The 12980-nt window shown below is 32.7% G+C and overlaps 1 protein-coding gene across 1 annotated transcript; it reads right to left on the bottom strand.

Annotated features, from left to right (window-relative positions):
* Positions 1–8111: 8111 nt before the first annotated feature.
* LOC107018197 (probable receptor-like serine/threonine-protein kinase At5g57670) lies at positions 8112–12610 on the bottom strand. The gene is made up of 10 exons (XM_015218615.2): positions 12209–12610; positions 11648–11745; positions 11174–11417; positions 10345–11076; positions 10010–10258; positions 9730–9893; positions 9547–9626; positions 9204–9351; positions 8965–9114; positions 8112–8737 (listed from the first exon to the last, which is right to left on the bottom strand). The coding sequence occupies exons 1-10, from the start codon at positions 12372–12374 to the stop codon at positions 8459–8461; spliced, it is 2310 nt and encodes a 769-aa protein (XP_015074101.1). The 5' UTR covers positions 12375–12610; the 3' UTR covers positions 8112–8458.
* Positions 12611–12980: the final 370 nt, after the last annotated feature.

The raw sequence follows: 12980 nt of genomic DNA, 5'->3' as shown, positions 1-12980 counted from the left end.
CTACCACATTCATATGATTGAATGGAGCAAGTCAAAAGGCGGATTTAAGAGTTATCACATGTTGCTACCACATTCTTTTCAAGGAATTGAGCAAATTCAATATGATGAATTTCAAGACATTTCATCAAAAATATATTATTTTTCTTAGTCATCATTTTATCGTCGCTATGGTGCATTGGCTCAAACTCAATGTCTTACCCATATAAGGCGTGTTACGCCATAATTCTATGGGACTTGAACCCAATCACGGTGCATCAAAACTCTAATTGATGTCTTACCCTTTTGGTGCGATAGAGCTTGAATCTATCGTCTTATCCTCAAATATTTTTCATTATGGTACATCCGGACTTTAGCCTGATGTCTTACCCTTTTGGTGCGATGAAACTTGAATCCATCGTCTTACNTGGGATTACAATTCCAACCTTAGCTGGTACAATGTTCATTTTATCAAGAGAACAAGCAACACAAGAGAATTCTTGAAGAATCTTTATTTCTTCATCATATAAATCACCTGAATTTTCAATCACGTTTGCAGCACATTTAATCGGAATGGTCAACCAGTCATGCCAACTTATCTTTATTTTAGTACACTTATAATTTACTTTTACATGTGATTTCATCAGCATGTACATGTTTGTATGGAACAAACAAGAGGAAAAGTGGGGTAATCTTTTACATAAACATTTATAACCCTCTTCGGTTGTAGTGATTTATAGTCTCAATATTTATTTTCAATTCATCCGAAACTTAAAAAGTTTCTTTTGAGACTTACTACAACCCCAATATTATTCCTCTGATAATAGCACAACTCGTTAGAGCTTGCAATTAATTTTGTGTACTATCACATATTGCATGACACCATCCCTATGGTGAGCATCTCCTTCAAGGAGGAAATTATATTATTATTGTCATGGTCAAAATCATTACGAGCAAGACGTCTTTCTTGCTTTACTTTTGTTGTACCATAGGTACACAACCAATGACAAATTTGTATTGCCACACAATAATGACCACAATCCTTATAGGCAAGAACTATTTCTTTCTTTTGCCCTTTCGGTAGTTCACAATAAACATACCATAGTGACGTATAAAACGTACAATACAATTAGCCATTTCTGCCAAATAAAATTTATTTCCTCTCAAATCTCCCATAGAGATGAGAAGTGACATATATCATTTTTTCTCAAACCTTCCATAGAGGTGAGTTGTGGCATATATCCAACCTATAATGATTTTATCACATCTGGACCCATTCTCTTATAGAATGGTCGAGCATTCACGATACTCATCACAAGTCACATTCTCTTCAAGGAATGGACTAATTATTTATATGTACTTCATAAATTTGCATTATAAGCACATTGTCATGGCTTTAAAATTAATCATATTTCCATGACACACCTCAACATCACTTTGAAAGATCAAGTGTACCATCACTTTATCTTCTTGTATCATGATAGAGGATTTATAAACTTGTCAAATTATTGGGTTGACAACATTCACAAGTCTAATGACCTTTCATACCATTTTGATAATAAAAATTGCCTTCACATTTTGAAGGACTATTTGAAGAACTCATAGTGTTCTTCCTTTTATCATTACCACAATGATGACTATTATAATTCTGTCCCTCCACGCCCTTATTCATATCATTAATTATTTGTCATCTTTCAGACTAATCATTCACTGCTACCACATTCATATGATTGAATGGAGCAAGTCAACAGGCGGATTTCAGAGTTATCACATGTTGCTACCACATTCTTTTCAAGGAATGGAGCAAATTCAATATGATGAATTTCAAGACATTTCATCAAAAATATATTATTTTTCTTAGTCATCATTTTATCATCGCTATGGTGCATTGGCTCAAACTCAATGTCTTACCCATATAAGGCGTGTTACGCCATAATTCTATGGGACTTGAACCCAATCACGGTGCATCAAAACTCTAATTGATGTCTTACCCTTTTGGTGCGATAGAACTTGAATCTATCGTCTTATCCTCAAATATTTTTCATTATGGTGCATCCGGACTTTAACCTGATGTCTTACCCTTTTGGTGCGATGAAACTTGAATCCATCGTCTTACCCTTAACCAACGGTATAATAAACTGAAGTACAGCATGATTTATTCTTTGAGTCTTTCTAAACAATCAAAATAATATTCAAACTCATGCTATTAAAATTTTATACCTTCTTCCATTTAAGAAGTTTTGTATAGCATGTCATATTCAACCAATAGTAGTNCAACCCTCTTCGATTGTAGTGATTTATAGTCTCAATATTTATTTTCAATTCATCGAAACTTAAAAAGTTTCTTTTGAGACTTACTACAACCCCAATATTATTCCTCTGATAATAGCACAACTCGTTAGAGCTTGCAATTAATTTTGTGTACTATCACATATTGCATGACACCATCCCTATGGTGAGCATCTCCTTCAAGGAGGAAATTATATTATTATTGTCATGGTCAAAATCATTACGAGCAAGACGTCTTTCTTGCTTTACTTTTGTTGTACCATAGGTACACAACCAATGACAAATTTGTATTGCCACACAATAATGACCACAACCCTTATAGGCAAGAACTATTTCTTTCTTTTGCCCTTTCGGTAGTTCACAATAAACATACCATAGTGACGTATAAAACGTACAATACAATTAGCCATTTCTGCCAAATAAAATTTATTTCCTCTCAAATCTCCCGTAGAGATGAGAAGTGACATATATCATTTTTTCTCAAACCTTCCATAGAGGTGAGTTGTGGCATATATCCAACCCATAATGATTTTATCACATCTGGACCCATTCTCTTATAGAATGGTCGAGCATTCACGATACTCATCACAAGTCACATTCTCTTCAAGGAATGGACTAATTATTTATATGTACTTCATAAATTTGCATTATAAGCACATTGTCATGGCTTTAAAATTCATCATATTTCCATGACACACCTCAACATCACTTTGAAAGATCAAGTGTACCATCACTTTATCTTCTTGTATCATGATAGAGGATTTATAAACTTGTCAAATTATTGGGTTGACAACATTCACAAGTCTAATGACCTTTCATACCATTTTGATAATAAAAATTGCCTTCACATTTTGAAGGACTATTTGAAGAACTCATAGTGTTCTTCCTTTTATCATTACCACAATGATGACTATTATAATTCTGTCCCTCCACGCCCTTATTCATATCATTAATTATTTGTCATCTTTCAGACTAATCATTCACTGCTACCACATTCATATGATTGAATGGAGCAAGTCAACAGGCGGATTTCAGAGTTATCACATGTTGCTACCACATTCTTTTCAAGGAATGGAGCAAATTCAATATGATGAATTTCAAGACATTTCATCAAAAATATATTATTTTTCTTAGTCATCATTTTATCGTCGCTATGGTGCATTGGCTCAAACTCAATGTCTTACCCATATAAGGCGTGTTACGCCATAATTCTATGGGACTTGAACCCAATCACGGTGCATCAAAACTCTAATTGATGTCTTACCCTTTTGGTGCGATAGAGCTTGAATCTATCGTCTTATCCTCAAATATTTTTCATTATGGTACATCCGGACTTTAGCCTGATGTCTTACCCTTTTGGTGCGATGAAACTTGAATCCATCGTCTTACCCTTAACCAACGGTATGATAAACTGAAGTACAGCATGATTTATTCTTTGAGTCTTTCTAAACAATCAAAATAATATTCAAACTCATGCTATTAAAATTTTATACCTTCTTCCATTTAAGAAGTTTTGTATAGCATGTCATATTCAACCAATAGTAGTATATGTCTTCGGTTCCTGATAATTGTTAGTGACTGAATACTATTTTATTCTAAATCATAAAATATTTTAGAAAATACATACCTGATTTTATGCATATAATATTTTGATCTTCTTAACGAGATCAACCAAAATATGAGCTAAAGAAAAACAAGAACTCACTCTCAATTAGATAGAGACTCGTGCTGATAACGTGTTATAAAATCAAGCTCATAAGAATATAATCATAAAGAGAAGAAGACAAGAGAAGTAGATAGAAGAAGAGGAATTTTCTTCTTATTCAAGTGTATGTAAGTCTCATCTGTATATCTTACAATAGTGAATGAACAACCCTATTTATAGAGTGAGAAATCACTCCAAAGGTCACCATATTAAATATCATAATAAATAGATACATTCTTATCCAAAAAGGTTCATGTAACCTAGTGAATATGAATGGTTGTTCATGTACTAACTTTATGGACTATCCACTTATTCAATGTATTTATAACAAAATTTCATTAAAAACAATTTTAGATTTTAATTACATTTCATACTACGTACGGCCACTAAATAGTCTTAAATGACGATGTGTACAAAAAAATAATTTACGTAGTTAAAGAAGTACAAATTTGTCAATTTATCATAATGCATTAAATTGAACATTGATAACTTGATTAAGTTTATTCAATAATTTTAATTTTAAATTAATCATTAGGTGACTAAAGCGAGTCAACCAAACTGAATCTAGCTAGTTCAACCAAACTTTAGTCAAATCGTGTTAATCCAAAATAAATTTTGATCTAAGGATTAATAAGATTTATTTATTTTTACATTGATACTTGACCTCGATTAATTAAATAATGAGAACTTAGCTGAGCAAATAAATACTTTTTCTGGTTAAGAAAATAAACTACACTAAAAGATTAACTACAACAAACACAATTTTTAGCAGTAGTAACAAATATATACATTCGTAAATAGTGATAAAACTTTTATCGGCATTAATTAATTGTCCTTAGATTCATTATCGATATTAACTTTAGGAACACTCGTAAAGACGGCTAATTATTATTAAAAATACATATTTAGCGATAATTAAATTATTATCAATAATTAATTACTATGAGCGAGGTTCAATAATCCTCTTTTGAATCTCTTACTTATTCTCTTATGTGATTGACTCCCAAGCGATAGCGAACGAAATCACTAAAGATCCAAAATCAACTTAAAGATAATTAATTAGGAGCATACTATTATAGTCTTATCTTACCCAAGAAATTTAAATAAGATTTCAATAATATAACAAAAAAGTAAATCCCACTAAATCCCTTTCTAATTTTTTTGGATTGGAAAAACAATATCTTCTTCACTTTTTGAAATGGATAATAAACTCCTTTAATTTTAAATTTTATGTATTTTTAAAAGATTATAAATAAATATTTGTCAACTTTGCATAGACTCAAAAAGTGAAAAGAAATATTGGTGCCAAAAAATATAGTGGACATATTTTTCCAATGCCAAAAATACCGTCGGCATCTTAACTATTTTTCTTCTTTTTTTGTGCAAAATACTTTTTATTTCAACCAAATATAGAAAAGGAGAAACCAAATTTGTTTTCGACTCTATATTTCTTTTTGGTCAATTTTAAAAAAGGTATATTTTTATACTCACAAAAAATTTACCATTTTAAAATATGTATTTTACTTTTAATGAGATAATTTATAGTCACAAAAATATTTATAACATATTGTAATCACAATTTTCAAAAGTATTTCCTTCTTAAACACTATATCAAATCGAATATCACATATATATATAAAATAAAATCTTAAGTCCGCCTACGTGGCTCCACCACAAACAAGAATTCCCTTTTAAATTTATTTATTTCCAAAACTAGCCTTTCCCTTTCATGAAAAATTGTGAGTTGCGACTTTAATGAAGAGTTGTGACTTTTATGAAAAGTTGTGGCTTTTATAAAGAGTTACGACTTTTATGAAGAGTTGCGACTTTTTTGAAAAGTTGTGACTTTTATAAAAAAATTGCAACTTTAATGAATAGTTTTATATTTTATGAAAGATTGTGACCTTTCATAAGGGTTGCAACTTTTCCAGATAGTTGTGACCTTTCATAAGGGTTGCAACTTTTCCAAATAGTTGTGACCTTTCCGAAGGGTTGCAACTTTTCCAAATAGTTGTAACCTTTCCGATAAGGCATAATAAACATTTTTTCGTGTTGTCCTTTGTTGTATATAAATAGAGGTTTTTCGTCTCATTTGAAAACAATGAAAATTCTAAACCTCTTTTTCTTCTTCTTCTTCACAACTAAATATTTATTCATGTTGAGTGACTCGCTAACATCATTGTTTATGTTACAGATCTTGGTATGTAATTTTACAATTATTAATCTATGCTTATGTTATTATGAATAAGTGATAGTATAGTGTTTTAGTTTTAATTACTGATAGGTTTAAGATATTATTTTATAAAATTTGTGGCCATTATGAAGGTTCTAACTTTTTCAAAACTTGTGACATTTTTGATAAGACACAATAAATATTTATTCACACTACCCTTTGTTGTTTATAAGCATTTATTCTATTATTACAGAACCTGGTATATTTTTTACAATCATTAACTTATGCTTATGTTATTAATTTCTATTTTTGAGTACATGTTTTAATCTTTGTTGTTTATATTTATGCTTTTGTTCATTTTGTTGAAATATGTTAATCAAGAGTTTTATGTAATCATTAGACTATTGGTGTCATATAGATTATAATTCTTTAACTTTTAAAATAAATGACTTTAATGTTTTTAATGGCTAAAAGACTATGGGTGTCCAAGAATGGACTTTTGAGTGTTCAAAGTTATGGTGATTTCACACTACCTTAGAGTTTTAGTTATTCAACTTTCTATTTTATCAAGACATTCAATCGATTAGTGACATTTAAAAAATAAATGAATGCAGTGGGATGGTAAGTATTGTACTCAACCTTAATCAAAAATTTGCTTTCAAATGGTTGATTAGAGTCAATGAATTACTCCTCAAAGTAGGATGAGTCCATAATAGTGAAATATTAAGGAAATAAATATATCCTTGTAGATATTAGATTAAAGTCGCAAAAAATAAAGTTTTAACCTTATTGATCGAAACATAAACAACAAAATATGTCTTTTGGATATCAAAGTAGTGTCATCGACTACGAATAATTTTGAATAAAGGACTTGCCAAGACATCATTTAATTCAAATTATTTGAGCGAAATACGTTATTTCATTGAACTCCAAGAGATGTCCTTTTAAATAATAATTAACTTATCAAGTACACAACTAATTTTATAAGATGTATAATATTTATATTTTATATGTAGAGGTCTTTAATAGGAAAAAAACTATCGTAATTTATGAATAAAATGTTTATACCAAATTTTTAAAATACAAATATATTATAGACAATAAAACAATCATATGTATTTTCTAAAGACTTTGGTGATGAGTAACTACAACAAAATGATAAATTAATAACAAAATACATAAAAATTTAGAATCAAATCTTTTTGGTTTTAAGATTAAAAAAAATTCATTTCATCTTTGGGTAAAACATTCTTGACAATTATTGTAGGGTTGTACCTACTCAAAAACACTTATATTATCAAATGTTCGTAAATACATTATTGACGTAGTTCACCACTGTGCGAAGCGCAGTCAATTTACCTAGTTATCATATAAATTAAAACGAAGAATAGTTGTTGGGCATTTATGTGGGACACTTTCTGGTGACGAGAAAACCCTTTTGCCAAAATAATAGTACAAGGAATGTATGGAGGAAATTAAAACCCAAGTGTCGGTGACACTGGCTTGAGAGCATTAGTGGAAAATGAAGTGGTCTCTTTGTTTTGTTTTTTTCTTAACAGTCTAGTTTTCGGAGTTCATATTAAAATCGCGATTAAATTTAAGTGTGTACTGTAGAGCTAATTAGGGAGTAGCACTCCTAATAAGATTTTTTTTCATATTCAAAACTTAAATTTGAGATTTTAAATTAAAGAGTAAAATATTTTCATCACTGTACCACAATCCGTGGTGGTCCATTGGGTTTTTTATTGGTGAACAGCTTCACTTTTCATTAGTATAGAACTATGTGGTTTATGTTGAAGATAGCATCATAACCTATTCACAAATCATATATTATTTTGATCTTCCACTATATGACATCTTTCATCATCTGAAACAGATATAAAAATGACAAAACATGTGAGGAAATTTAAACATGATAATGACCTCCACCAAGAAAGGAAATAAAAAGTACTGAAAAATATCATAATCTTTTTGTTGAGAAATTCAAGGGAATTACATTACTATTTACTATAATTCTCAATTTGTCAAGTTTATTGAATACAACATATACACTTCAAGTAAAGGGTCATGAGTTCTTGATTTTCTGATTGAGAAATGAACTGACCCTCTTCTATCACAAAAACTTGCACATCAAAATGTTATCTAGTTAATCACTAAAAGGGGAGGAGGAGGGTACCACCATAACAACCTCTCATCCAAAACACCCCACCAAATAACCCCGACTGACCTTCGAGTTGAAGGCGATGAGTAAAAATGTATGATACACTATACATAAGAATCATAAACGGGAACGAGTATGATGAAAATTGGATTGGTTAGTCAAAGCTTGATGATCGGCTCCATCTTCCTCGTAAATAGTCCTCTAACGAGACATTGTGCTCAATGCTGCTTATCGAGAGAGAATCCTCTTCAACGCCGAGCAATGCAAGGTTAAGGTGTGACCGGAGATTAGAATGTGAAAAGGTGTCATCTTCCAACATATCGGCTCCTTCCATGCCATTTATTGGTAGCTTTGTGTCGGATCCTTCTGAACCATTGACTTGTAACCTTGCCCACTTGGTTGTTTCATCATCGCCTTTGAGCAGCTTTGAAACCTGCAAATGTCAGGCGTGTAAACACTAAGAGACTTCTATATCTAGACCTAAATCGACGAGACCAGGGGAGTTGAACAATACTGCATCATGACAAGTGCCTCAACTCTAATGCTTCACGCTTGATTATTGCTAATTTCAGTAAGAAGCTAAAAGGATTCGTCAAACATCACGTGCCTGATTTCTCCTAGTTTTTGCAAAGCCAGAAACAGCAAGGGGATATGACTTACAATGCTCATTTGTGGTCGAGCTCGTGGAGCACGTCTGATACAAAGGGCAGCAGCCAGCACCATCCTTTCTACTAGTTCACAATCGTAATCAGAACTCAACTGTGGGTCTAGTAACTGGGCATACTTCCCACTAGTTAGAATTGGCTTTGCCTGCAAATTTGGACAATTGATATTGTAGTTAATGATACAAAACCGACTCAGTTACAAGCTAATTAATGAGATGAGCATGCAGGACATACCCAAATAACCAGGCTCTCTTGGCCCTTCGGACAATTGCTACTTATGGGCTTTCTTCCTGAAATAAGCTCAAGAAGTACTACTCCAAATGCATAGACATCAATCTTGTCATTAACCTTTCCATACATGAAATATTCTGGAGCCAAGTAACTGCAGCAAAGCACATTTAAAGGGAATAACACATCAGATATGTTCTATTCAATTTCTCTTTGAACAAGTCCACATTGTTTTATATGAGAAGAACTTATAGACAAGGATCTAGTTTTCATCAAAAATCCTACAAAACAAATCATATTCTCTTTCACCAAGTTTGAAAAGGACTAGATAGCTAAAGAAGTTACATACCCGAAGGTTCCAGCTACATCAGTACATGTAATATGAGATGAGGTTGTTGTTGCCCATTTAGCAAGTCCAAAATCAGAGAGCTGAAAAAGGAAAAGGCCAATTAAACTGCTAGCTACATCAAAGTAGCAATCTTTATCCCAAAGAAGAAGGGAAATAAGCAGCAAAGAGTAAAAGAGCAATTACCTGAGGCTCAAAATCATCACACAGTAGTATATTTGACGATTTTACATCACGGTGGATCACTGGTTGATCATCTCTGCCATGAAGATATTCTAGTGCCTCGGCAACACCAACAGCAACTTTGTATCTCTCTTTCCACCCAAACGCGAGTGGATTCTTATTATTACCTAAATGAACAACCTCCAGAGTCAAAAAGATTGAAGAACAAAAAAAACTCTCATAACTCTAATTCTACTTCTAGACAATATTTTGCCTTTAAAAACAAAAAAAATTGTTAGCATACCATGTAGATTCTCTTCAAGGCTTCCCCTAGATAAAAAATCATATACAAGGAGAAGGTGGTTGTCCTCAAAACAGAATCCAAATAGGGAGATTATGTTTTTGTGACTCAAAGCAGTAATAATCTCAATTTCCAAAACAAACTCCCGCACTGCACCTTCGGATTGTTTTAAGATCTTCACAGCAAGTTCTTTGCCATCAGGAAGGCAGCCTTTGAAAACCTGACTGCTTCCTCCTTTACCAATAATGTTCTCTGTAGTCATGAAAATGAATGTGAGAAAACTATAAAACATGCACTTTAACATTTTTTGTGAATCTACAACTGGGAAAAGCACAAACCTGAGGAAAATTTCAAGGTTGCCAAGAGAAGTTCCTGGAATTTAAACAACCTACACGTTGCAGAGTACTTCACATGAAGTCCATCCAGTTCTCTTGGTAAGGCTCTTGGAGAATTTTCTGGAGAAGATTTTGAGGATATTGTCTCGTGATTGACAGGAACAATTGCACCACTTTTTTCGTCTAGTGCAGGAGCTTGACTTTCATCAGCAGCAGAGTGTAGATCTCTCCTGTTTGCATCCTCAATGCACAAAAGATGTCTAGTCGGCAGGCACAATGCCCACTGGACAACTGAGAGTTTTCTTATTGACAAAGTGTCTGCAGTTTGTTGATTTGATAAAATGGCTCGGTGAAGCAATGGCCAACCAGGCCTCACTTCAGGCAAATCCTTTACTAGCAACGTAATCGAACTAGATCCTGGTTCCTGGCTCTGCACAGGTACTATCGCCATTGAATTATCATCATGATTACTGTCTGAAGGCTCTTCGTCTCTTTGGGTGCAAGAATTATCAGGCAACAGGCAGTTGGGTGAACAAACTGAACAGTTCTGTCTAAGGGAATTGTCGGCTGATGCAGAAGCAGCTTTCAGTAATGCCTCACCCAGAGTCTGATAACGACCTTCCCTGCAGGAATTTGTTGGCCTAAGCCCAGTGCTGTCATTTAATACTTTCGAGTTCTTAGTCAGAGTCCGCTGAATTACACTAAGCAAACGATTCCCATGGTGATGCTCAAGTTCTACATACATGAAGTATTCAACAAAAAAGTTTAAGTCAGTTACGACGAATTACAAATCCTGCTCAATCAACCCAAAAAAAACAAATGCAATGCCAACCTTTTGAACTGGCATACGATGCTAACGAAGCCTCCCTTTGAAAAACAACCTTCCCATTATTAACAGCCAAAACCGAACAATCTTTAGGCAACTTTCTAGCACAGTACTTTGCTACTGAAGCTGATGATCGTATAGTATGATTAGCAGTACCAACTATAACATCAGTTGCTAAGTAAGCATTCGCCTCACGAACAATAATTTTTCGGATTGATGTACCTCTACATATCTTTAACTTAAGATCCACCTGCAATGGTACCCAAAAAATATCAAACCAGCAAGACATCTCAACCATATAAGCAAACTAACAAAAAACACTTCATGACGCCTATAAGATCATCTTTCTTGTCCTTATTTATGACAATGAAATCATCACCAAATAATTAATGCTTCAATATTTCCATCCACCAACAATGACATAATCCAATTCAACCCCACCCCCACCGCCAAATAAAAAAATTGAGAGGTTCTTTTTACCTGCTTGAGATTACAGAAACCTTCATAAACTGCAAGAACTGAATCAAATGCTTTGACCAACGACAACAATGAGGATTTCCCATCACGATCTACAATTTCTGTACCAGAAAACAATATTCATTTCACCCAAAGAATCAAAAAACCTAACAAACACAGAAATGAAAAAAAATGAAAAGGGAAAACAAGTAATAGAAAAAAGTTCCAACTCAGAAGACGACAAAAATTTCATTCACATCATCAAAAGACGACAAATTTCACTGGGATTGGGAAAGAGAGAATGTACCAAAACTCATAAAATTCTTTCAGAAACAGAGAAAACAATCTCAATTTCTTGGTAAACACTTCCCAGAACAAATTCAGAGAAAATGATTTCCAAAAATTTAGTTTTCAGAAAAGTGAAAAAAACTCACTCCAAAGTTTCCCAATTTTCAGCTTAAAACAAACAAGATTATAAGAAAAAATTACACCCATAAAAAAATCAAGAAATCATTTCATTTTCCAAAATAATTCAACAATCTAAAAATTAATTTGTTTCAAAAACAAGAAAAAGAGAATACCGACCATTATTATTCAAAACATGAAGAGCAATAACTCGATCACCAGGTTGAGCAACTTTAACAAGAGCCCATGTTAAAAGCTCTCTACTTGCACCATCAAGCTTCATTCCAACAACAACAGTTCTGTTAACATCTTCTCCGGCAGAAAGAATACACTCAAGCTGTGTCATTTTCTTCTAATACTATACTAGTCTTTTTGCCGCCGGCGGGATGAGTTTATTCAGGTAAAAGGGAAAAGGGTATTCATATATAAGCCTAAAATTTAGCGATTGGTTATTATTTTTTGGTAGAAGAGAAGCAGCAGAGTTTGTAAAGTTAGATAGAGAGAGAAAGAGAAAAGTGTGTTTATTTGAAGTAACAATGATGACTTGTCTGTCTTGTTTGGTCCACTTTTGGGTGTTTTTAGCTTTTCATACCAACAAGTTAAACCGCCCATCACCCCACATTAAATACGCAACTCAACTATTTTTTTATTCGTTTTATTTTACGTGTCATAGTTTAATTTAATATAATATTTAAAATATATATATATATATTTAAATTATCTTAAATGATATGGAAATATTTTTTGTTATGCTTTCGAGATATTGATGCTCACGTCATTTAAAAATTAAGACATATATCTTTTTTAACTATAATGAAAAACTAAGTAGGGACATGTGAGGCAATCTAATCTGTTGATCCGATATTTTAATAAATATCAGATTTAAAATATCGGATCAGTGAATAAGATTATAACACGTGTATGTTCGTTAGTATAAGGGGTATATATGCTC

The sequence above is a fragment of the Solanum pennellii genome, chromosome 4, assembly GCF_001406875.1.
Source record: "Solanum pennellii chromosome 4, SPENNV200".
NCBI classification, from domain to species: domain Eukaryota; kingdom Viridiplantae; phylum Streptophyta; class Magnoliopsida; order Solanales; family Solanaceae; genus Solanum; species Solanum pennellii.
The sequence above is the reverse complement of the archived record's forward strand: the minus strand, read 5'-3'. Positions and strand labels throughout refer to the sequence as shown.